The 27,361-nt window shown below is 29.3% G+C and overlaps 1 protein-coding gene across 3 annotated transcripts in view; it reads left to right on the top strand.

Annotated features, from left to right (window-relative positions):
* The window catches only part of Spt6 (transcription elongation factor Spt6), a 102,936-nt gene that overhangs the window by 27,923 nt on the left and 47,652 nt on the right, over nucleotides 1-27,361 (top strand). For all 3 annotated transcript variants that reach the window (XM_075364351.1, XM_075364353.1, XM_075364352.1), the window contains exons 8-19: nucleotides 780-888; nucleotides 2,508-2,648; nucleotides 3,650-3,829; nucleotides 7,948-8,090; nucleotides 9,517-9,842; nucleotides 9,994-10,123; nucleotides 14,725-14,904; nucleotides 15,971-16,136; nucleotides 16,896-17,072; nucleotides 17,557-17,772; nucleotides 25,931-26,140; nucleotides 26,415-26,552. In XM_075364351.1, the coding sequence (XP_075220466.1) occupies nucleotides 780-888; nucleotides 2,508-2,648; nucleotides 3,650-3,829; nucleotides 7,948-8,090; nucleotides 9,517-9,842; nucleotides 9,994-10,123; nucleotides 14,725-14,904; nucleotides 15,971-16,136; nucleotides 16,896-17,072; nucleotides 17,557-17,772; nucleotides 25,931-26,140; nucleotides 26,415-26,552 (2,116 nt within the window). The remainder of the gene's footprint in view (nucleotides 1-779; nucleotides 889-2,507; nucleotides 2,649-3,649; nucleotides 3,830-7,947; nucleotides 8,091-9,516; nucleotides 9,843-9,993; nucleotides 10,124-14,724; nucleotides 14,905-15,970; nucleotides 16,137-16,895; nucleotides 17,073-17,556; nucleotides 17,773-25,930; nucleotides 26,141-26,414; nucleotides 26,553-27,361) is intronic.

Consider the following 27,361-nt stretch of genomic DNA (forward strand, 5'->3'; position numbering starts at 1 on the left):
TGTTATTGGTTTTTGGTGTAAATAATATACTCTGAAATATGTTTTTTCTTTGTAATGAATGATGGCTTGCTTTATTCTGACTAAAAAACAATATTAAAGTTATGTTTGATCAATGCTAAAAGTAGTATAATTTTTTGAGTAAGTGGTGTTTGAATTTTTATTATTAATATGCATAACAAATATTAAACATAATATTAATAAATTATTATTTTATAAAAAATTAATATTTATTAATCAAATACATAATTAGATAAAATTAATTAATATTAATATATGAATATATTACTAAATAAAATTAGTATTTTATGTATTAGTATAAAAATAGTGATTACTTTAGCATATGATTGTAATCATCCACCTACAATTATCTAGTCTAAAATTTGTGTGAGCCAGCTGATGGAGTAATGTGTAGAAAGTTCAGTGATTCCTAACCATTATTCTTTTTGTATGTGCAACATATATTACTTAGATATGATAGTATGTACCAATAGATCATATTATGTCCTGAACACCATTGTGTCTAAGAACAGAGAATTTGTAATGAGGTTTATCTTAATTGAAATTAATCCCATTTAACATAGATTAAAGTTTACACTATAAAATAAAATTTTTGTTACAATGGGACTTGTGATTCAGACTTTGTACACTGTGTGTACTTAAAGTGAAGTGTATGCTTGTGAAATTTTTTTATTATTGAAAATGTACAATTTATTGTGAAAATGTTTTGTTTTATGTTACTTAGTATGGTATTTCGTAATCTAACTAAATAATGTTTTCAGTCATAAACCTAAAAAGACTGTGAGAAAAAAACCTACAAGGAAATCAATATTTGAAATATATGAACCTAGTGAATTAAAACGTGGACACTTCACAGATTTAGATAATGAGGTAAATTATGATTACTGTTAAATTTTTTTGTAATTTGTTATAAATATTTATTGAAATTCAGTGTTTTATGCAAATTAGCCTTTATATATTAAATTTTTAGATAAGTGTTATTACAGATTGTATAAAAAAAATCAGTAGGGGGTTTTAATGTAGGAGGAATAAATATCATTTGTTAAATTAAAAAAAGATATTTCCCGTAACATTGTAAAAAAAGAGATGAAAAAGATATGTATCATAAGAGTATTCTGAAAATACAATCACCTGAAACTTTAAACAAACAAAATAAATAATCTCCAAGAAACATTGATTTAGTTGTAGTTGCTTATTTTATTAATAGTTTGTGTTGAGTTAGTACATTTCAACTGCATGCAGATTTAATAATGTATTCAAATTAAATTTAGAAAATATAATAGTCTACTGCAATTTGTGGTGTCCTGTTCATATACAGTGTAAAAAAGCTGCAAAGTAGAACTGTAAAAACATGTATAAACAAATGATTAATATCGTGTACTAAGACCCTACAAAATTTATATGCACAGTTTTAAACAATAAAAATAAAAATAAAGTGTTTATTTCCAATGTAGGCAAACTCACTTCTTGTGTAAATGAATAGTTATAATAGAATACATACATTTTGTTTTTTCTTTAGGTTATACATTTTTTTTACAATCACGTTAATAGTTCTGCATCATTTCACTGTGTGTATGTTAAGTGTCATAACCATAACGGTTTTTGGTGATCTGGCATGAATCAATAATGACAACGATAAATCCTTTAAGAATAACAAACACTCCATGCCAGACAGGAAATGTAAGGAGTGAAGTGCTTTTCCAATCTCTTCTCCATTGATTCAAATGTATGGTCAAATATCAGCAACCAAGCCTGCCCAAACACAGAAAATATTTAGTTTCATTCTGTTTATCACAAGAATTGATTTAAACTGAATATTACTATTCTCAGAGTAAGCAACTCTGGTTAATGCCTCTGATGCTTTACATTTGTCACAGCCTTAAAAATGGAAAGATAGTATAAAACAACAGATTACTAATACTCCTTTTAATTGTGAAATAATGCATTATATATGCTGCTTCAACTTGGCATAGAAAAATCTTGTTCACTAAATTTTTTATTATGTCTTTTATTCTCATTTAAAAAAGTATTAAAATATTAGTTGCATGTTGTACATATGTAGTATTAATAAGTTTTGCAGAAGAATCTGCATTTTTTAGAGGGTTTAGAAAGTCCATAGATTGTCAAAATAAGTACCCCCTTACTTTCAATCTGTTTATTTTTACATTTAGTTGTTAAATTTAGCATATTTGTTCTCTAAGATAAACTTTTTTCCCATTTAAATGTAGTGTACAGTATATTGTAGATTTATCTAATATTTTATTGTCATGATCTTGCGCGTTGCAAAGATTTGAAAAACGTGTTAACTATGAATGGCAAGATAGTTTACTTATTGCAACCAATTGAAACGTTTGGTAGGAAAATATTCTATCAGAATTTTCTTGGTTCATTTTATTAGTTTCTTCTTCATTTAGCTGTTAGATTATGTTAGGTTAAAATCAGTCTGAAGTATATAATTATTAAAATTTTTATTATATATTAAATTATAGATAAGGAATACTGACATACCAGAAAGAATGCAGCTACGTGATATACCTGTAACAGCTGTACCAGAAGGGTCTGATGAATTAGATGAAGAAGCTAAGTGGATTTACAAACATGCTTTCCAGAAACCATTTATATCCCAACAGGTAAGTTGTTGTGCTTATGATGAATTTGCATTGAAATGAATTTTTCCACAAAATAGCCTTCTTCATCATTTAATAATTTATATGCCATTCCCATTTAGAGTTTTAATTTACTGGCTTTTTTTTTATATTAAGTTTCATTTATCAAAATAAATGATCAGTAATTGATGTAGATTAAATATAATTAAGCATATGCCAGCTGTTATTAGTGTATTTTTCTTGAATGCAAGCTGATCATTGCTGCTCAACCTAAGCAGATGTCATGCTGAAATTGCAGATTCTTAGTGTGGTTGTTAGTGTTCATCTTCTGGTAGTAGGTTTTTCCTGTGATCACAAGCATGATGAATTAAGACCTTGTACAATATTTGAAATAATATTTGTTTTATTTTTAATTAAGAAATTTATTTTTCAGTGGGAGTTGGTTGCAAGTCCATATGGCAAGTCCATATTGCCTTTAAATTTCTGTTAGAGTAGATTTATGAATTTAGCCATATAATTAAATCTTAATACATTTAACTGGAGTAAAAGCTGTTTATAATTAGTGTGGAGTTGAATGTCTTCAGCATATCATGATGACATTTTCAGTTTGTCTAAATCATATCCAATTAAGTTTTTTTTTCTTTTGGTGGAACTTATAAAAAAGAAAGTACAAAGATTATGTAAAAACTTGCTGAATTTTTACAAAAAAATTTTAGCATTACCTGAATTCTAAAAAGTGGTATCTGTTTCCATTTATAGGTAATGGTATTAATAAGCTTAATTATCAGAATTTTTAGACGGAATTGCTACTTTCTAGTTGAAAAGCATACATAATATTTTAAATTCAGGATAAGTGTATACATTTGTAATAATACTTCTTTTTTTTTTTTATGAAAACAGCTCAAATAATTGTAATTACACAATAGCAGATACAAACAATATATTTGGCAGGTACTTTTTGAGACTACCCTTCTCCTTTGTTAAAAAATGATTAAACCCTGTTTCTTTTATATTTGTTTATGTAGGATGCACTGGATCGGCAACAAAGAAAAGGTCCACAAACTATTGGTAAAATAAAGAAAGCATTAGATTTTATGCGAAATCAACACTTTGAGGTTCCTTTTATTGCATTTTATAGAAAAGAATATGTACAGCCAGAATTATCTATTAATGATCTTTGGAAAGTTTATAAATTTGATGCTAAAGTAAGTACAATAATTTACTTTTATTCTCACTAAATGAATTTAAAGTGGTTTTGTAATAATTTTTTTTCTAAATCAGAATAATGAAAATCAGTTACCATCAAGTGCTTTGAATATTGAATAAAAGATTTCCATTGATATTGTGAAAAAATGTAATGGTGACTTACAATCCTTTGTTGTTTAGAGTAACATAAAAAATTTGCAATTTGCTTTGTGTGGTTTTATATATTCTAAGATCTACTTCAATTTTCAGCTGCTAGAGTTTGTTAGATTGTTTTCAAACTAAGAATAGAATTTAAATAACCAAATTCTAGTTACAAGAAAGAAAGCATGTAGTAGTTACTCATTCACATGCTGCTTTGGTGGTCTCTGCTGTGATGCTACATAGTTTGATACAATTTAGCAGCATTTATAGTACCATGAATTTAGCTATTGTGCTCATGCTGTTTATTGTGAATCTGTAATCATTCTCTGTATCTTGTATCATTTTTGTTTTATGACCATGCATATCCATTAGTAACATCTCACTGTCAAAGCCAGAGAATAAGGAAAAAATAGATTTTGAATATTGTGCTGTAAAGGCAAAGTAGTGAGCCTGTTGTGCACAAGATAGCATGTGTCAGACACATGATAGACAGCTGTCAGTCACTTGACAGCTGGCAGTTGAAGATAGTAGATATGCAAAAAGTGTTGGAATTTTTATACTCAAACATAAGGTATTGTGCCGTGAAGATGAGTGAACTTTCTGCAAAACTGCAGAAAACTACAGTTTTATTTGGTTAAAGGCATAAATGCTGCACAGGCCTGTGAAGACATTTTTACTGTTTATGAACAAGATATGTTATCAAAAGCAACAGCCAAAAGATGGTTCAGTTGCTTTTGTTGTGGAAATTTTGATGTTCAAGATGCTCCTTGCATTGGGCGACCAATGACAGAAAAAGTGAATGATATTCTGGCAAAGTTGGGGAAGACTAGCATTTAAACAGTCATAACATCTCCAGTTACCTAAACATCATCACCAAACAGTAGTATTAAACCATTTGGAGAAAGCTGGCTAAAAAAAGCTTGACATATGGGTACCACATGATCTGACTCAGAAAAATTTACTCTGGGATTGAATTTCTATCTGCGAATCTCTACTGAAACTTAATGGAATCAAGCCATATTTGAAGTGGTTGATCTCAAGTGATGAAAAACTGATAACCTACAACAACAGTATGCGAAAAAGATTGTGGTCAAATTGAGGAGGAGCTCCACAGTCTGTGGCAAAACTCACACTGATACCCAGGAAGGTTGTGCTGTGTGTTTGGAAAGGCATCGTGCATCAATAGACTCAGACTAGATCGATAGACTCAGACATGTACTGTCGACAGTTAGTGTGATTGCATCTAGCAGTTCAAAAGAAATGATCTGAACTGGTTAACAGAAAGGATATAAAGACGCTGGCAATGTGAGCTGCTTACTTCTTTAACAGCCCATCAGAAATTGAGTAAACTTGACTGGAGGTTTTAATGCATCATTTAGCCCAGACATGGCACCACCAGATTCAGTTGTTTCAGTCTGCAGAACTCCCTGAATAGTGTTAAGTTAGTTTCAAAAGAGGCCTACCAAAACCATGTAACAATTCTTTGACCAGAAACCAAACCACAGAAATTCTATAGCGACAGGATTATTGTGTTGCCAGGAAATAAAAAAAATGGTGCATATGTGGTCTTATAATGTTATTTTCCAATAACAGTAAATGTATTCTCAATTTTGGCCTCCAAAGCCCCAATACATTTTAGACAACATGACATTTTCTGAGTCAAAGTACAGTTCCTGTAGCGTTTATTAGATCGTGATGCAAGTCCAGAACACATTATATTTCAAAATTCATTTAACTCTATAATCAAAGCACATCTACCTATTATTCAATAGGAAGTGATTAATCTGCAACGTGATGACACTCTTAAAAAAGCAGATTTCAAGAGAAAACTTTTAACTGAATTCTGTAAATGTCTTCAAAGTAATGAATATGTCAATTAAGGTCATGTGCCCAGAGATCATATGCATATTGGCACATGTAGAAAAATGAAATTAAATAGTAAATAAATTTAATTATAATTAAGTAATTCAAAAATGAAATGTAAGAATGAAAATTGTTAATTGTCAATACATATCAGCAGCATTAGCATATGAACATTTGCAATGAATTTTGATGATAGAACTAACTATGAACCCGTTTGATGGAATCTTATACAAAAAAAGATGCAATTCCATTCTTCCTTAGTAGAACTGAATTTTTTATTATTATTTATTATCTGCTTAATTATTTTTATTACAACTGTATATTATGTTTAATAAATTTCTAAAATCTTGTTTTTTTGCTCATCATTTAAGAAGGCCTTTCACAAAAAAATATCTTTTGAGTTTGCCTCTTGCTCCACAAAAACTAAAATGAATTATTTGGACCTGTATTATTTTGACAAAAAAAAATGTTTACTGCTCCCTGCTATAGATCAGGAATTTCAAAACAACTTACAAGTGGCCTCCCTTAAGTGCAGCTCTGGTTCTGTGACAAGCTATCCCAGTCAACGGAATCACTGTAGATTCCCTTGTCCGTTGTTTACTCTTTCCCTTTTCTTGTGCTTAAAACCTTCTTGAGTACGTGGTGTAACAACTGCTCCATCTGTGGTTAAACAAAGTTTGCAGTTCACTACATGCTGTTAAATATTCACTAGTAGGTAAAAATCAAATATAACTTAGATTTTTAAAACATTTAAATATTGTTGTATAAGAAATTAGATTATTTTTAAATCTAGCCATGAGAGCTCTTTGAGGCTTTGTGAGATGTTTACATTGGTTGTGATATTGTCCAGATGCTGTGTTCTACCCAGAGGTTGCACAAAAGTCAAACTAGCGACTTTAGATACCTTCTATAGAACTAGGTTCCCTGCTTTTAATTATTCAAATTTAATATGGGGCCTATTTTTGTTTCTATATTTGATGAATTTCCTCTTATTGTTCTCTGTAATGTTAGAATTGTACATTTTTTTTTTAATGCAGGAATTTTTATTTTTGTGCTTCAGTGACATAAGATCACATTCTTAAATCTCAACTTATTTTTTCTAGCAGTATAAACAATTAACCTCTATTTTAAAAATAAATTTCAAGAATGAAAATATTTTAACTTATGATTACTGTAACCTTAATTCAAAATTATGTCACTAGATATTGTAATATGTTTTTTTGAGTCTCAGTTTCAGTGTATATGTAAAAACAGCCCCTTCTTTTTTGTTAGCAAAGATGCCTGTATAGTCTGAATGAGAATTTAGCAGTGGACAGTAAAGTCATTTTCAGAAAATGCATTATCCGTTATCCTTTCTCTGATAATATTAACAGATCAGAATATTGGTTTTTAATGATTAAATTAGATTGCAGCTCCCAAGCAAGAGTTATTTTATATTTTGCTCAACAAAGTTATTATTAAAGATTTCATACCATCAACCTTGACTAGACCTTAGTTCAATAGAATTTGGATTAACAAGTAGAATCTTGATACTGATAATTATAACATTGTTACTAATTCAGTTGTATGTTAAAGTAATTAGATATTTTAAGTAGATTCCTTCTTTTTATAACTGAATGATTTCTTCAGTTTGTGTTATTTGGGGTGTATTGCTTACTCAGAATTTATTTTGTATTTATTGTTTCAATGTTAGCTGGTTAAAAGTTTTTAATCATGTGTTATGTAGGAAATAAATTATATCCTAGTCTAGTTTGGTTTGACTATTATTTTTTTTTATTGATTTTATTACATCTTAATTGTATTAATTCATTAAATCCAATAAAAATATCTGCACATTAGCTTCTTTTGAATAAAACAGATGTTTTTTATTATCACTATTTAGTACATAATTAATTTTATTTACAAATTTATATAATAAATTTAATTTAATTTATTTTACAAATTTAATTTAATTTTATTTACAAATCAGTAAAATAATTACTAAAAAAGGAGTATATAAAGAAAAATAAGATGCATGAAGAGTATTGAGTAACATTCACTTTGATTATTAAAAAAATTATATATTTATCTATATTTATTAATCTATCAGATTATAATTTTTGAATGTTTTCAGTGGTGTCAGTTACGTAACAGAAAGATGACACTAATATCACTATTTGAAAAAATGCGAGATTATCAGGCTGAACAGTTAATGAAAGATGTTGATCAACCAATACCAGATAGCGTTCGAGTAATAAAAGATGAAGATATTGAAAGGTATGTTACTTTCTCTTCTTTTTTTTTGTAACTTTTAATTTATTATTCTTGACTCTATAAATTCATGTTACCCTGTACTATTGATAGATTGAAGTAGTTTGTTATATAAGAGCATTAAAATATTGTCTATACCAGTGAATCAGTGTTGGCTGACAATGAATTATGTATTGCAAGGACTTCTCCAAAATCAAATTTCAATTTGAAAAAATTTAATTTATACATAAGTTAACTAATATATGTACATTACTTTTCTACATTGCTAAACACATTTTGCAGGCACTTTTTGTGCCTGAAAAATAATGGCAAGAAGTGTTGATATGAGGATTCAGCGTACTGGATGATAATGATTACACATAAATTAATTTCTGTAATGAAAAATTCATTCTTTTTATTGAAAATAAAACCAATTTTTTCATCTCCTGATCAAAAAATTCTTGTCAGTGTGTAACCTTGTTATTAACCTCTAACTAAAACTTTTTCATTAATTTCCAAGTGTTAGGCAGTTAGTTCCAGATGGGTAGCCAGTCAAACTTTCTTCTTGGTGAATAGATGATAATCACTCGATGCCAATGTCAGGATGTAAGGAAGGTTGAAAATAACCTACTGCTGAAACGAAGTATTCATGATCTTTGTATGGCCATAATTGAATTTCATCCTTCCTCTTGTGTGTATCTGAACACTAATTTGAATTACCAACATCAGTCTTTCAAATCTTATTCATAACAGTATTAGCCTGTCAAAATCATTAATAGATCTCACTGAGCTCTGTATCTATATGCTTACCAAAATTGGTAATACTATGCACTTTGTATTTTGTAACAGCAAGAGGTTTAACTTCTTCAATACCTACCGACACTAAATGGAATGGCTGACCAACCGGTAATAAAATTTTAATTCATTGATTGCTACTACATGTGTGTTTATTGTATGAGAACTAATTTACTTTTAATATCAGTTGGAAATTGATGCTGAAATAGTCCTTGTGTCTTGAGTTGCATGATTCCTTTGTATGAACATAAGAACTGTTTCTGAAATTAATCTCCAACATTGTTCCCATTTAAGGGGGAAGATGTTAGAAATAGGTAGAATGCTGACAGTTCTGCCTTGCACATTTAACCTCGGTCAAATAACTTAAAACATCTATCTTGACATGGAAAATCATGGCAACCATTTTCAGAGACAAGAATGAACTACTTTGTATTCATTTTCTTCCTTAAGGAGATATGTGAATATTGATGTTTATACAAGATCTTGACGAAACTATGTTAGATGATACAAAAAAATTGCAAGGAGTATTGATATGATGACTCAGCCTACTGCATGATTATGCTTGATTGCATATACATTAATTTCTATAATAAAAAATTGTTTCTTTGTGTTGAAAATAATTTTTTGATGTATTACCGATAACTGTGCTTTTTTACAGGTTAAAAGCTGTACAGACTACAGAAGAACTCAAAGATATACATTCTCACTTCCTCTTATATTATGCACATGAAGTCAGTGCTATGCAAGAAGCAGTACGTATCAAAGAGAGGGAGCAGGCAAAAGCTGCTAAAAAAGCAGCCAAATTAAAAAAGATAAATGAAGATGGGGAAGAAGAAGAGGAGGAAGATGAAGGAGTTAGTACGCAAGAAGGTGAAAATGAGGAGGAGGAGGAGGAGGAGGAGGAAGATCCACCTCCACCTCAAGAGGCAGTCAAACAAGCCGTAAGATCGGGTCCGTATTCTATGTGCAGAAAAGCTGGCATTGGTAAGTGAATGTATTTTGATATATTTCTAAATGTAAAATTTTATTTTTTATAAACAAGCTCATTGATTTGCAACAGAAAATAATTAGTTTGAATATTATTAAAATTATTGATATCAGTTGTGTAATCAATAATTTTTTTCTAATTTTTCAGACGGTTTTGCTAAAAGGTTTGGATTAACTCCAGATCAGTTTGCTGAAAATCTTAGAGACAATTACCAGAGACATGAAGTTGATCAAGAAACTGCTTTACCCTTAGAGGTTGCTAAAGAATACATATCTAGGTATAAACATCCTTTTTCTCTGTTGATATGAACTGTACTTATTACTTTTTTAATGTTCCTAAAATGAAAATTACTTTTTAGGAAAGTAATTTTCATTTTCTTGAAAATTAAAAAAAAAGTATTTCTTTTTTACTATAAATAATCATAATTGACTTAAATATCACTTAAAATGCTAGTGGCGGCTACTACTGGTTTTGGTTTTTTTGGGGGAGGGGTTGGTTAAAGCCCATTTTTATGACTGTGAAAGTAACATTAGATATTAATATGAAAACATTTTTCATATTTCTCTTTTATAAAAATGCATTTTTATTTAAATTAATTTCAATAATTAAACATTGAATTAAACAAAGTTCTTTCTTTACAATTCCATTTATTTTCTGTTTGAAGGCATGAAGTTGGTAAAAACTAAATTTAGCACTTACTAAAAACTAAAATTTTAGAATCTATGGATGAAGTCCCTTGGTGAAAATCCATTATAACAATATGTTATGTTATATACAGAATACACAATTGTATTCTGTACTTATCATCTTTTCAATACTGTGTATTGAAACAGCTGTCATTTTCTTAATAAATTTTGTGAAAATCAACAAAAAAATTGTTTTTAATTTCTTATTTGTTAAAATTACAGAAGTTTTTGTGAATTACAGAAGGGATTTCCCAACTGGAAAAGAATTTTAATCTAGAAGTAAATATAAGTTTATTGAAAATGTGGTATGTGAAAGGAAGTTATGTAAAATTTTCACCTGCTACCTATGAAAATTCTTTTGTGTTTCTCTTATATTTTAGAAATGCTTAGTGTGCGGCCATAAACATTTTTCTTTTCAGCACGTAAAACATTTGTTTTACGTGCATTTAACTGTAATAAAAAGTCAGATACAGATGTACAGTAAAATTTCCCAATATCGGACACAGCTTGGGAACAAAAATCTGTCTGTTATTTAGAGGCATCCACTATTCAGAAAAAGGCAAAAACAGTACTGTATTAACAGTTATTGTACAGAAACAAAACACTGAATAGAACAACAGAATTGCATATGTATTTCGTGTAAATTAAAATTTAAAAAAAAAAAAAAAAAAATACTGTACTACTATAATCGATCAACAAAATAAGGGATTAAAATCAAAGAAGTTACAATATACAATAATATTAATCAAAACATATATTAAAAAAAAATAATGAAAAAACTCGAAGTACAGATGTATACAATTTACTTATACATAGATGGTTTAAAATAGCTGTCTGTTTTAGTTTGAACTAAGTCCTGGTACATATTTTTTTTCAATAAGTGACCACTTCTGATATTAAAATAATGCCTTCTAGTAATCCTTTTTGTAAGAAATATTGCTTTAATTTTCTAACCTCTTCTATCGCTTCCTTACCTATGATTGTAAAAGTGGGTTCATCATGAGAGTCATTGTCAACCATTTTGGAGGTAGTCAAGTCTAGGCAGTAACAAGATCATGGATACCAGTCAATATGTCCTCTGTGTCGAGCGTGTCATCAATATTCAGGTGTCTTTGTAATTTCCAAATGGTTCAATAAGTTCTTGTAATTTGCTCTGTTCCACAGAATTTTCATTTGGTTTAGTAAGATTTTCAGGGTCGGAATTGAAGTTAGTTTGTGGAGGGTCTTACAACACCGGCTTTTACAATTTCTCACTGCCTTAATAGTAACCTGATTTATTGCCATACAAATCTATAAAACTGCATCCAACAAACTTAATGCTTTTAAAAAGCTCCATAACTTTATTCATCGTTCACAGTAAGTACTGTAATATTTTTCCTATATTGAATTTCAAAGTTCTGAATGATCCCCTATCAAGCAGTTGACATACTGCATTAGTATTGGGAGAAGAGATTTTACATTTTTTAAGCCAAATTTAGGGTGGGCTTTTGCCTTGTCCAAAAATGACTTTCCTATTTTGCCTTCCCATTCTACGATCAAAACTTACAACCTGTTCAACATTATGTCCCATGTCATCCAAGATTTTTTTTTATTTGAATAATATTCAATTTCTAATGAATTTATGTTTACACCCTTAAAACATCATGGCTTTGCAGCTTTGCCGATTATTAATGGTTTTTCAAATTCACCTGATATATTCATAGCCAACTTAACAGTTAGTCTTTCTTTTGATTTCTTCCCCCTGTACATTTTTCTCTTTCAAATTGTTTTATTGAGCAAAGTCTGGAAAAAAAGACCAGTTTCATTCAATTAAAAATGTTTATTTTATTGAACTTTTCCTTCCACTCGGACACCACATTCTCGTCTATAGTGCCAACTTCATCACAAACTTTTTAAATGAAACATTTTGTCTAATTTGGAATTTATTTATTTATTTGCACGAGCCCTGCAAAACCACTTGTCAACTGCTACCGTTTTAGGAAATTCACGTTTGCTTAACTGATGTCATTTTCTGTCCATGAATAGAATATCAAGTTTTCTTTTTTTAAGATATCACTTATCTGAATTTCCCTGACATTAAAATGTTTTGTCATATCATGCACATGAGTTTTTCTTTTTCATAAACATTTATAACTGCTAACTTTTTCTTTTAATGTTAAGCATTTACGTTTTTGAGATATTTTAAGTAGCAGCAACAATGGTTGTAATGATTTTTATAAAATTAATAAAATTTCCTATACAGTAAACATATGTATAGGAAAATTTACTATAATAAAAAATACAGTACTATACTGTAAAAAAAATATTACATGTGTTTAAAGTGCAGTCTACACTTGCACAGCAACTGATGATTAATCACACTGGATGATGAATTGATTGAAATCATAACATCAGCGTCTAGGTGGGAAGAGATGCAATTCACAACAAACAAATTAGTCTCGTTATAAAATGAAGCAAGAAAAATTACAATTTTTATTCCTGCTGTCCATTTTTCAGAACTGATTGTACAATTTGTATAGGTAAATTCATTGTCCACATCTGTTATTGAGAAGTATTTTATCTATTAATTCTACTATAAAATTGCCAGGGAATCTAAAAATGGATGGTGTTAAGAGAAGTTCGTTATTGGGAAGTGTTTGTTAAGGGAAGTTTCACTGTATTTAGTTTTTACTGGTTGTGTAATATTTGTTGTTTTGTGTGATTCGTTTTGTTTGTGCAATTCATAGATGCAGATGTTCAAAAAAGAATATTAGGGTTTTAAAGCTATTTAATAACCCTTAACTTTGGCATACTGATGAATCAAAAATAAAGTGAAAGAGTAATTCTTATAGTTTTCTCTACTAGTGTTCAATGTTAGCATTTATCATCAAATAGCACACATCCAACCGATAGGTGAGTTTGTCCCATGCTTAAACTAGCATGTCTGTATTAATGGAAGTTTCAGCTGGTTCAATCCTGTTTTCAAATTGGGTAGGTCAATAGATAAGAAGGGATGTACACCAGATCTTTATAAAACTCCAAAGGAAAAAAATCAATCACATAGAGGTTATATGACCTGGAGGGTGTTGCAAACCAGCAGTGTCATCAAGTCCATGCCAATTGATCCAGCGGTCAGGGATGTCATTCAACTGATTCTGTGCAGAATTAAGCTGGTGAGGAGGTACACTATTTTTCTTTTTCTGTATAGCCTACAGAACCACCGTAAGGTATTACTTAATAGGATGATATGCATAAATGTAAATGAAGTGTAGTCTTGTACAGTCTCAGGTCAACCATTCCAGAGATGTGTGATTAATTGAAACCCAACCACCAAAAAACACTGGTATCCATGATCTAGTATTCAGATCCATATAAAAGTTTCTTTACTAGGATTTGAACCTTAGAACTCTCGACTTTAAAATCAGTTGATTTGCGATGACAAGTTCACCACTAGACCAATCCAGTGGGTTATGTTGTAGCCAAATGATATTCTCTGGTCCATCTTGCAGTTGAGGAAAGAGCTGTGTTACCCAGCATATCAAAATAAGCAACTCTTGTTACACTTGTTTCAGTGAAAAAGAACAGCCTGAAAATGACACTATGTGTATGTTAATGATTTCCACTAAGATCACATGTTGATTCATCACTAAACACAGAATGATCAAGAAAGTAGTAGTCATCTTCATACAACATTTCAATAGTGAAGTCAGCACTCATAGTATAGTTGGTATGCTTCAAAGCCATAACAGCTGTAAACAGTACAGTCACATATATAAATGTTTCCTTTATAATTGTCATTGCTAGTTTGTGGCACTTTAACATTTTCTTCAGATACACTTGGTCGACCTTTACTCTTCCCATTACAAAAGACCTCAAATTTTACTGATTATGTGACTTAACTTTCTACGTGATGAATGTTGAACTATAACTACAAATTCTAACTTAGCAAATTCCAAAGCAAAAGACTTTCTGTTGAGGAGTCATCATGTTTGCTAGTGGTACTGTTAGGCGGAAATATAGGAAATCAATCTATGGCAATTTGCACAACTAAAACTGCCCTTCTTACACTTTGTTTCTACCCTTAAATTAGCACTCTACACTTCATCCAAGAAATATAACAATTTAAAATCCCAATATTATTTTTTTGTACACCCAGTATTATATGTGTGAACAATTTTACAAAAATGTGTTAATATTTTACTTATGTTATCAGCAAATTTAAAACCCCTGAAGAAGTGCTTACAGCTGCGAAGTATATGGTTTCAATGCAGCTAGCAAGAGAACCACTTGTCAGAAGTTGTGTGAGAGAAACCTTTTTTGAAAGGGCCAAATTAGATATAAAGCCAACAAAGAAGGGTATTAAAGAAATTGATGAAAATCATTGTTGTTACAGGTAAATTATTTATTAATATTATCTAGTTTTATTTGTTTTCTGTAGTAAACTCTAAAAGAACCTTATAATAACAATCTATTCTATGCTGAAAAATGTTTTACGTTGTTTTTTCTAAGTGTTTGCTTCTTCATTACTTGAAGGATTTTCTTTTGGTGTTCTGGACTTAAATCTTGCTTTGAGATCCTCTAATTTTTTTGTGAAAATAGATATTTTAATTTTACTAGCTTCCTTATTGAATGTTTTTATCATCCATCTAAAGTTTGATATATTTTTTTTTGTGATGCATACATAATATTATTTATATATTGATAACTATGAACTTCCGTTCAGCCAGACTTTGACTGCATAGCAGAAGAATTTACTTGAAAATTAACTAGAAAAATTGTAAACAGGTGAACACAGTAATTGAAGTCATGTCAGTAGTAAGAGACAAATTATTGATAAAACAGCAAGAAAATATAATTCACCCTCCAAAATAGTCAATTTTCTCTATTACATTCCTTGTTTCATTAGCAATTGTGTGTGATTTGTGCACAATTTGGTGGGCAACTTTTTTTTAAAAAAAAGTTAGAAAAAAAAGGAAAAAGAATGCTAAATAGGCCTTATTTTCTATCCTTTATAAAGTTTATGAATAAAGATTCCTCAGAATCTCTGTTTTCATTTTCAATAACCTATATACATCACATTACACAACATTTTGATTTTATAACATAAACTAATGCAATAAAAATAGTTTTGTACATAGTTAAATAAGTTCTTTTTAATTTATTTACTTTTTTCTCCTCTTGGTTTTTAGTATTTTTATGTTACAAACTACTCTTAATTTTTCCTCAATTACATGTGTTATGTGCATTTTTTTCTTCTTAATTTAGTATAAAAGTAGTCTGTTAGGTGGTTTATTTATTAATATTGGTATTTTAAGGTATTATTAACAAAACACAGTAATGCTTAATTTTTTCTTTTTTGTTTTTGTTTCAAATAGTCTGTTTAGCTCTACTAGTAAGTAATTATGTTAAATTTTTATTTTTTCTCCCCTGTTAATGTGATATTACATTCCTTTTTTCAGTATGAAGTATATTAAAGGTAAACCAGTTCGTGATTTAATAGGAGAACAATTTTTAAAGCTGCATATTGCTGAAGAAGACAAATTAGTAACAATTTCAATTAATGAACAAATTGACGGCATAACAACTACTTCATACTTAGAAGAAATAAAGCAGCTGTATTATAGGGTATGTTTATAATATAAATTTATTAAATTAGTTACTTTGGTGAATTAATTTGTTATACATATGTTCATTGATGGACTGATCTGTGTTTTAATCACATGCAGAATGAATTTCTTTAAAATGTTTAACCAATAATGGATGTAAAAGCCATCCTCCAGAGGTCTACCAATCTCTGGAGCAGAGTGGTAATATCTCAGCTTTTAATCCAGAAGGTCCTGGGTTGAAATCTTTGTTAGGTATGGTTTTTCATAAACTGCATAATTTCCATTCCACATTCCTATACACAAGATTAGAATTTATGTGGCGAGTTAATCAAGTATGCCTTGTAGATTGAAACAATAAGGGTTTAATAAACAATCAAGTGATAGCAATAACATTATTAAATAATTTAACTAGATCAAACATTGTCATGGATCTTTTGATTTTCTAATCCAATGTTTCATAGATATCTATTCACACAATTAAATGATATTTATTGATTGATAATATAACCTGTAATATATCAGATAAAATTTTGTAAACTTTGAAATATTTTCCTGCCTTTGTAGCTATAACAATCCTTACATCCTACTTATGAAATTTAAAAGCAGATTGTATTGTTGGTTTAATCATTCCTTTTTTAACAATATGTAACAATTTATTCTTTTGAAGTTATTTTTTTACTTGTTTAACTTATGTAATTATATTCTATTATATAGTTGCTTACATTTGTGAAGTTTTTAATGAAATATTACAAATGTTAACATTTTTTTTCTGTTACAGGATGAATTTAGTAAACATGTTCAAGACTGGAATGCTTTAAGAGCTGAATGTGTTGAGTTGGCTATGACAAGAATGTTACTTCCAGACCTTGTTAAAGAACTTCGAGGACACCTATTAACGGAAGCAAAAGATTGTGTTCTTAAAAGCTGTTGTCGAAAGCTATATAACTGGTTAAAGGTTTGTAATTTTCTTTTAACTTTTTTATTTTGTTAAATTTTTTTTGTAATGGTTATCATTTGCCATTAATAAATGCCAGCAGCAAACTGTGAACGCCCGAACCCTGTTGAGATTAATCTTACAGTTTGCTTTAATAAATATAGTTTTGCCATTTTATCTTGCTTCACATCCTTCACTTTCCAGGGTGCTAACCCTGATATGTCTCATTTGTTAATCATGTTGCATTGCCATCAATTTGTAAATGATGGAGTTTGTCTTACCCAAAATTCAATTTTAAATAGGGTAAATTATTTGATTTATGTTCATCACAAGAAAAGTTTGTTTTCATTACAAAATAAATTGTCTCATATTTTATTAAAAAGGAAATTGTTTCAAATTTTTTTTAGGTTTTTTTACAAAGTTTTATATCTGATTTTTCACTTACAGCATTTTATATCTATTTAATTTTTTTATTTATAAAATTTCTTTTATAATTGTTTTGAAGGTTGCTCCTATAACAGTTGAATTTGGAGATGAGGAAGATGATGAATGGGATACAAGTAAAGGTTTACGTGTGATGGCTGTGGCTTATGTTCCTGATTATTCTCAAGCTTCATTTGCTTGCCTAGTTTATCCGGATGGAGAATGTTCTGAATTTGTCCGGTTGCCACATCTTCTTAAACGAAAAAATTCGTTTAGAGAAGAAGAAAAGTTACAGAAGGTATTGTAATTATATTGTAATATTATAAAATATTCCTTTTTGTGGTCTATGACTGTATATTTTAATTATTGATTGTATACATTACCAGCTGCTAAATATCAAATATATAAAGGTTTTTAATGTAAAACAACTGCATATTTGCAATGTGAAGTCATTGCGAGACCTTATTCTTGTTCTGGATGTTACAAACTTCTCATAATAAGTCTCAGAATAAAAACTCAGACAGAACATGGTCTTATCATTCAGTCCATTGGTGTAAAGTAATTTTTAAGTTGTTTGTAGCTTATGTAATACTTAACATATTTTGAATTATGATGCCTGTCATAAGGAAAAAGTACTGCTTTTCATTTTATTTCTTCCTGTATTTAAAAAGGGTAGTTATGCAGGTTTTTAATATGTAGTAAATCAGTAGATTTATCATATTCTTTTTGAGTTTATGATTTATTGGAAATAAAATAAGTTAGTTCTATTTAATAGTAACCTACAGTCTAATACAGAATGTAAACTCAAACATTGTCAGAAACATGTATTTATTTATGCATTTCTAAATACACTGAAACAATTTAAAAAGTTTCTGAACAGTACACATGGTAAATGTGTTAATATTAATAATTATTAAATGGTGTAATGGATTGTAATTTGCAAGTCCAGATTTAATAAACATTAAAGCTAGGATGAAGTAATAAAAAATGGTGATTTGTTTTTAATCCTGTAAATAAAACAAAGGGAATATAAAACAGTTAGGAATCAAAAGTATTAAAATTTTATGCGCTTAAAACTTTTGTTTCCTGCATTTTTTTTTGCAACTGACTTTTCTATTAAGAAAAAATGTCTTTTTTTGTCTGCTACTTTCTAAGATGCAACAGATCATGTCTCATGATCAGACTTTGTCTCATGTCTCAAGACTTTTATGTCTTGTACACTTATGTGAACCAAATTGTGACAAAAACTAGCAATTGTGTGAAAAACTAGCAATTATATCTGGCTATATATGACCGGGTCTAGTAAAATAATGCTTACTTACATTGACAGATTTGATTTCAGTGTATTCTGAATGCCCTTTATTGTAACTACAGAGCTAGTAGTAGTTAATGTAGCTTTATTGTATACATATATACACATTTCTTAATCTCGAAACCAAACCTGTATCACTGAACTAATAAGTCAGTTTTGTGCTACAATTCATTTTCCCAAGTCTTCTTTTTAGTATAGCCCATAAATTTTCAATGGGATTTAGGTCAGGGGAGTTCCCTGGCCACAAGAGCACCCTATTTTTTTTGTTGGTTTTTTGAAGAACTCTTGCTTTCTTTGACATGCGACATGGTACAAGGTTCTGTTGGAAAATGAATTCTGGGTTCTACATAAGTGGGACTATTTTTCTTTGGCATATGTTAATGAATTGGTCTGATTTCATCATCCCATGCACAGGCATAAGTGCTCCTGGCCCTTCATGTATAAAATATCCCCAAAACATATTTTTGGCTGGGTATTTGGGAGCTTGTTGCAGGTGTGCTGACGTAGTAGTCTTCTCATTTGCTGACTTATAAATGTAGGCTACTCTCTCCCCTTGGACAAAGAAACGAGTCTCATCAATCCACTCTTTATGTGCCTTTGCCCAGTGAAGTCTTTTTGTCTTCCTGTGTCACTAACCGCTTCTTTATAACCTGTGTCACTAACTGCTTCTTTCTAGGTTTCCAAGCAATGCCAACAATCCCAGTGCCTACTGCCAACAATCTCTATGAACTGTCATATTAACATTAGTCAAACTGCTAACAATATTCCACGAACTGTCATATCACAAACATTAGTCCCACTGGCTCTCATTAAGGTCATCATTAATCATCATTAAGGTCAATTGCTGACAATCATGGAGTAATTTTACTTTTTCTTATAAGTTATCGATCTAGTGTAGGTGTGGTTTTCCTTTTTCATCCACATTTTCCTTTTCTCTTTGGAGAGATGGAACCTGTCTACAACTAAACCTTTTCACAATTTCATTTACAGTACCTAACCCTATATTACACTCACTGGCAATCTGTCTTTGAGTCATTTGTGTGTGTTGGGGCAGAGCAACAATTTTTGACTGCTTTCGTGGGGTTATATCCCATGAAAACGAATATTGTATTGTATTAACTACAAACAAATAACAAACAGAAACTCAAAAGGTCATCAAAAACTAATTGACAGTGAATTATAAAAGCACAAAAACCACCACTAATTCTGTTTGTATATGAATTAACAACATAATCTGAAACGCCAAACAGCAAGCAGCCACGGAATGAAAATTCCCTACAACAGAATAAAAATTCCCTTTGTTTGGATTAATTTGTTCACTACTGTACATATCTGGTCTGTATATATATATATATATATATATATATTGTATATTTTATAATCAAAAACCAACCTGAACAGTACAGAAATAAATGAAATGACACAACTTATTTTTTTAATACAAAAGCACTTTCGCGGGATCCTGCACGAGTTGTATATAAAAGATATATTTATACAATATTACATATCAATCATAACTTTTTTTTAAAAGATTAAAATATACACAAAAACATATAAAGTCAATTAAATATAGTAACTACATATATATAAATGTGACATCATAATTAAACATTTAAAAAATTTTAATTAAATTTAAAATAAAATAAAAGATAAAAAATGTATGTCACCTGGCCATCCAATATTACATTACTCTTAGTTATATAATATAATAATATAACATTGGCTGACCAGGTTACATAGTATAAATTTTCTAACTATTTTATTTTATTTAAAATTTAATTTTTAATTATGACATCATATTTATATATATATATGTAGTTATTATATTTTATTGACTTATATGTTTTTACATATATTTCAATCTTTTAATTTTAATTTAAAAAAAAAAAAGAGAGAAGTTATGTTTGATGTATAATTTTGTATAAATATTACATACCACTGATGATGCGGGATCCCACGAAATTGCTTTTGTAATAAAAAATAAGGTAAGTGTCATTTCATTTATGTTGGTTTTTGGTTATAAAAAATACAATATATTGGTGCAGAGGAATATGGGTCTTATAAGTATTGACTTTAGAAGAAAAAAAAACACACACACATACACACCAAGTGTCCCAAAAGTCATTTGACCGAGAAATCTATTCGTAAAAGATCTGCTGAGTTAGATATTGCTTGCAGTAGTGTGCATCATATTTTGAAAGCATTGATACTAAAATCTTATCGTGCACAAATGTATGAAAGTCTAATAGAAGATGTCTTAGACAGGCATCTCAAGTTCTTTAAATGTTTTGTAATACGCTGTGAGACAGAGCCTCAAATCTGAGACAAACTTTCAATTCGCATTTTGTGGGTAGGTGAAGCTTCCTTTAAACTAAACAGTTGCATCAATCATTATAACTGTATATACTGGAATGATACAAATTTGCACAAAGTACTTTAGCAAGAACTAAATGTTCCATGCATCAATATGCGGGTTGGTGTATGGATTGGTGGCATTGTTGGTCTATACTTTTTCAATGGCACTGTAAGAGTGATTATTCTTACCTTGAATTGTTACAGAAGTAGTTCTACCTGAGCTACAAAATATCCTTTGTTTGAAAATATTAATTTAATTTGGCAACAAGATGGTGTTCCAACACATTACAGTTTATTGGTAATAGAATGTATTAATAGCAACTTTGACAATTGGATTTGAAGATGTGATACAATTGACTGGCCACCAAGATCATGTGATCTTACACCGTTAGACTTTTCAGTTTGTGGAATTTTGAAAAATAATTTTTTCTCATAAGCCTAGAGATTTAGAACAGTTGAGACAAATAATCAAAGATGAATTTGAAGCATTAAATGAAAACAAAGTTTTGTAATGAGTATAAAAAACCAGTGTGAAAAATGTATTAAGTGCATGGGCAGCATTTTGAGCAACTCATGTAAGATTTAAAAAAATATATAATAAATTTTACTATGTATAAAAAAATTTATTGTTAATTTAATAACACAAGTATTGTCTTCAGCTTTTGAAATATTGTATTTCGTGGTAGTGATTTTTGGGACACCAGTATATTATATGTATATTTCAGCTTGCTGTATATGATTTTGGTAAGGAGTGAAAAATTTTGGATTTGCAATTAGAAGTAATCAGCTAATACAATTAATGTTCAATTTGTTATTCAGTTTTATTTTTGAGTTCATATTTAGAATAATATGGTGTATTTCAAAAGAATCTACAAGGCTACTTACTATCATCCATGAAGAATTCCTTGTGAGATATCCTAATTCTCTGCTACTGATCCTTCAAAATTTGCATAAATTTTGAAAATTAGAGGGATTGCTCCACAATCTGATTACTTAAAGCTAGTTTCATTTAAAAAAACAAAGTTGTGGAGACAAGACTAGAGTCTTCAAACTTCAAACTAAAAAGGCTTTTAGTAGGCAGAAAATACTCAGAATAGATTTATAAAAGATTCTTAAAGTAAATTGAAGTTTAATTATTGTTAATCAGTATTACTATATGACGATGGTTTTGACAGAAGGCTGAAACTTTAAGGAATGTATTAATCATTGTGAAGCAGATTCTTGTTTATCCCACTGGTATGGTCTGATGGAATGTGCTTCAAATTGAATGCCATAGTAAACAGTCATTATTAATCTGATGAAAATCCTCTCATAATTACAGTTAAGGAACTTCATAAATCTACAATTCATGTTTGGTAGAATCGTAAAAATTGAATGTTGGGACATTATATCTTCAGACTGCCTGCTTGCCAACAGGCAGTTTATTTCTTCAGATATTAGAAGATGTTATTCCTAAACTATTAAACTACCTTGTATTTGACATTGGTTATCTGTATGTTTGGCAGCAAGACATGGGGCACCTTTTCATCAGGCTCATCAAGTTAGATTCTACTTACTCAAATTTTTCCTAAATTAATAGAATGCTAAGGAATAATTGAATAGCCTTCATGTGCATGTAATTTTGTCCTTTGCGATTTGTTATTCTTAGCTTTGTCCAAGATATGTTATTTTTTCGTATCCAAGTGACCTGAATCACCTCAATCTGCCAATTGAAAATTCAGTAGATGGTAAATCAGGACAATATTACTAAAGATGCATAATTCATTGGTTAAATCCTTCATAAATGTATGAGAGTAGATGGATAACGTTGAACACTTCCTCTGTATTTTTAACCTCAAATAAAAAGCTTTTTACTTGCTAACCATTTCTTATTATTAGTAACTGAGGTAAAGTGCCACCCTGTATAGGTTTTACCTGAATTTTCAAAATTGTTATATCTAAACAGCTACACAAATTAAAACTACTTTTAATGATGCCTTTAGCAGTTATCAGTAAAAGGCAAGTAACATAATTTACAAGCTTTTGTGTAGTATTTTAAATATTATTTTGTGTAAGTATTAATCTTGCTTCAAGAGTAATTTACAATAAACATAAAGTACAGAATTAAAAAAACACAATAAACAGGAGTATATAAAATTACTAAATGAAATCCATAGGGTAAGTTATACATTCCATCAAGCCAAATCAAGGTTTGATTTGACATAACCTTATTTAATATGTAGTATATTAATAAAATAATGTATTACCTTAGTGATATTTAATTGGTATTACGTATGGATACAGTCTTTTTTAGAATTTTACTGCCCAGTAATTAATAGATTTTGTAACTGTTAACATCTGATTTGATCTTAAAACTGTGCTGTTTTTATCTCTCCTAATAATTAATTTATATGGAAATTGTTACATTTTCTGGAGATAATAGTGAATATTATGATTTTTGTCATATCAATCTTCATTTCTATATATAATAAAACTCATCTAAAGAATGTTAGCAGAAAGGTCAATGAGAGTTATTCTAAGAATCTACGTACACAGTTGATAGATCCTCTAACTTGAATAACATTCCTGTATGTCCCAAAAACAACTGACAGATATACCCCCACACTAAACTTAATGAACTATGAATGGAAGCAAATAAGCTGATTAAAACAAGTATGTGTATATCCATTAAAAAAAGGAACCATAAAAAAAAGTATGTGTAAATCCATTAAAGTCCATTCTTTTAAGAATCATATTTCTCTGTACTAGTATATCAATTTAAAGAACTTGTTCAACCTACGTACAGAATAATAAATAAAGTAGGATGACGCTTTCGTGAATTTCTCACATCCTCAGTTGTAATCCATTTTTTTAAATTGTTCACATCAAATTACATATTACACATAAACATTATCAAGAATAATAAAAATTTTTCTCTTTTTTATAAAATACAATAAATTAAAATTTAAAAAAATATAAATTATAAAAATTAAAAATTACATATATATATATAGAGATATGTGATGTCAATTAATAAAAATATAAAAATTAATTAAATAGTAAATAAATAGGTTAAAATAGAATATATGGTCCGGCTTGCCAACATATATTTTATTTTAACCTATTTATTTATTAATTAATTTTTAATTTGAGTGTTATTATATCAATTGAGTCCATATTTCTATATATGTAATTTTTTATTTTTTATTTTAAATGTTAAAATATATTTGATTTTAATTTCAGTTTTTATTATATTGTATAAAAAAGAGAAATTTTTATTATTCTTGATAATGTTTATGTGTAATATGTAATTTGATGTGAACAATTTCAAAAAATGAATTATAACAGAGGATGTGAGAAATTCACGAAAAAGTTTTTGTATATATGATAAAATAATGTAAGTGTCATCCTACTTTATTTATTATTCTGTACTTAGGTTGATAAAGTTCTTAAAGTTTAAGTTCATAAAGTTATATATATTCCGTCTTATGAGAAGACTGAATACATGGAATACCGACATCACAAGGACAAAGAAATAAAAACAAAAGGAGGGAATATCAGGAGAGTCAATCGTTTCAAATATCTTGGAGAAATTATTCAAGCTAATGGACTTGATGAGGCAGCTAACATGGAAAGGACCAGGAAATTAGAAAGAGCATACGGGATAACATAGAATATCTACAACAAAAAGAGTATATCATATGGATAAAAAATAACACTACACTACCGTGCTCAAACCAGAGGCACTCTACGCATCAGAATGTTTGATACTCAGGAAAAAGAATGAACTGAAGGAAATGGAAATACGTGAAAGAAGAATCTTGGGGAAAATATTGGGACCAAGAAAACTAGAAGACGGATCTTACAGATTAAGAAGTAATGAAGAACTTTATAAAGGGAACAACGAACTGCTGACGTCGATGATGAGAAAATGAAGGGTGAAGTTCTATGGTCATATACTCAGGATGACGGCTGATAGGTTAACGAAGCGCATCTTTAGTTTTTTAACAAATATGAAAGCGACTACGGATTGGGTCGTCGAAGTTAAGAAGGATCTCAGCGAACTACAACTGAACGAAGACGATGAGTGTAACAGAACTGAGTTTAGAGATAAAATTAATAAACACATTTTCCGGAAACTTACAGATAAGAAAAGAACTGGGAGGCAGTGGACTGATGAATAAAAACAAGTTAAACGAGACGAAATAAAATTGTACTGGGAAAACAGACGGAAGACATCTGTTGTGCAAAAAGTTCAACACGGTCCAAAGAGACCATAACGAAAAATACAAAAAAATATATCTATAGAGAGAGTTGCTAATAATATATAGCTGTTGAATATTAGAATTTACACACTTAAAAAAGTAATCCATATGAACCCACAAAGATGATTCAATCAATAACCTCTGAAAATTCACCTCTAAATAAATCACAATATATAAAACTTCTCAGTAACATTGATTTAATTTTTTCTGTTGACAATATTTTAAATAATTTTTTTAAATAATAGACTAATATTTTTGTAGTAGTTAAAACTATAGGTTTAACACTATTATCAATATTTGCAATGTTAAGGCTGGTTAAAGAACTTATTTTTATTTTGGAATGGTAAGAACTGAATATTGAAGGAATTTCTATCCTAGTAATTTTATTTGATGTTCTTTTAAAGAATTGATTTCTGGTACAATAATTTTAATAATATTTGGCATTATGCATCCTAGTTAATTTATTTAGGGTTTTTTTTTTTAAGAATTGATGTTTTTCTCTTTTAATAATATTCAGCATTAAGTAATTGTTTTTTTTTTTCTAGGAAGCCGATCTTCAAGCCTTGAAGAATTTTATTTTGACAAAAAAACCTCATGTGATAGTAGTTGGTGGAGAATCAAGAGAGGCTTTAATGGTATCAGGAGATCTTAAGGAAATTGTATCAAATTTGGTAGAAGATGAACAATTTCCTCAAATTCCTGTTGAAGTAATAGATAATGAGCTCTCTAAAGTTTATGCAAATTCCAAAGGAGAGGTACGTTGCTGTGTATAATTTCTACTTTGAAAAACTACTTTATTTTTTCATAAATTTAAGTGTACATATATCATATTTTTTTGCAGTTGATATTTTTATTATTTAGTTTATTATGTAATTAAACATTTCTAAACCCTTTTTATTGTTTTTATATCTTCTCGACTAATTTAGAGGCTTATTCTGTAAATTGTCAGGATTATCTTGAATTTATAGGATTATTAAGTTTTTAAGTAAACATATTTTTTAATTAGATCATAATTATGTATTGTTTTAGGTTGACTTCAGAGATTTTCCATTGTTGTTGCGTCAGGCAATATCTCTTGCTCGAAGAATTAGAGATCCTCTTGTGGAATTCTCACAATTGTGTACCTCTGATGATGACATTATATGTTTGAGATATCATCCTCTTCAAGTAAGTTTTTATTTTTATAAAGTATAAGTATTTGTATGAAGGATATAGAGGAAGAAAAATAAATTAGATAGGCATAAGGAAGGAAGTTCAGTCACATCTTAGTTTAGTTTTCATAATTGTCTTCCCTTTGTTAGGCTGCACATATAATAATCGTTAATTGCATGGTTTATCTTATTTTTTTTTTTTTTTTTTTTTTTTTTTGTCTTCAGTCATTTGACTGGTTTGATGCAGCTCTCCAAGATTCCCTATCTAGTGCTAGTCGTTTCATTTCAGTATACCCTCTACATCCTACATCCCTAACAATTTGTTTTACATATTCCAAACGTGGCCTGCCTACACAATTTTTCCCTTCTACCTGTCCTTCCAAAATTAAAGCGACTATTCCAGGATGCCTTAGTATGTGGCCTATAAGTCTGTCTCTTCTTTTAACTATATTTTTCCAAATGCTTCTTTCTTCATCTATTTGCCGCAATACCTCCTCATCTTATCTATCTTATTTTACATTATACTATTAATTATGACAGACCAAACCAACTTTACTTGACATTTTATTTTATTTTTTATCCATATGCCGTTTGTTGTGTATGCTTATACAAAACATTCACCATCTTTATAGTGTAGTATACATGAGTATCTGTCTTATACATTAATACACATGACTTTTTTGTAAGGTGGTAGGAATCACAAGAGTACTTAATTACATTAGTACAAACATTACGATAATATTTCTGGATAATTTTTTATATAGTTTAGAAATATGTGTTTTAATCATTAATCAAGTCTCTCTTAACTTTCACATTGCAGTGTAG

This window comes from Lycorma delicatula, chromosome 4, assembly GCF_047948215.1.
Source record: "Lycorma delicatula isolate Av1 chromosome 4, ASM4794821v1, whole genome shotgun sequence".
Classification (NCBI taxonomy): domain Eukaryota; kingdom Metazoa; phylum Arthropoda; class Insecta; order Hemiptera; family Fulgoridae; genus Lycorma; species Lycorma delicatula.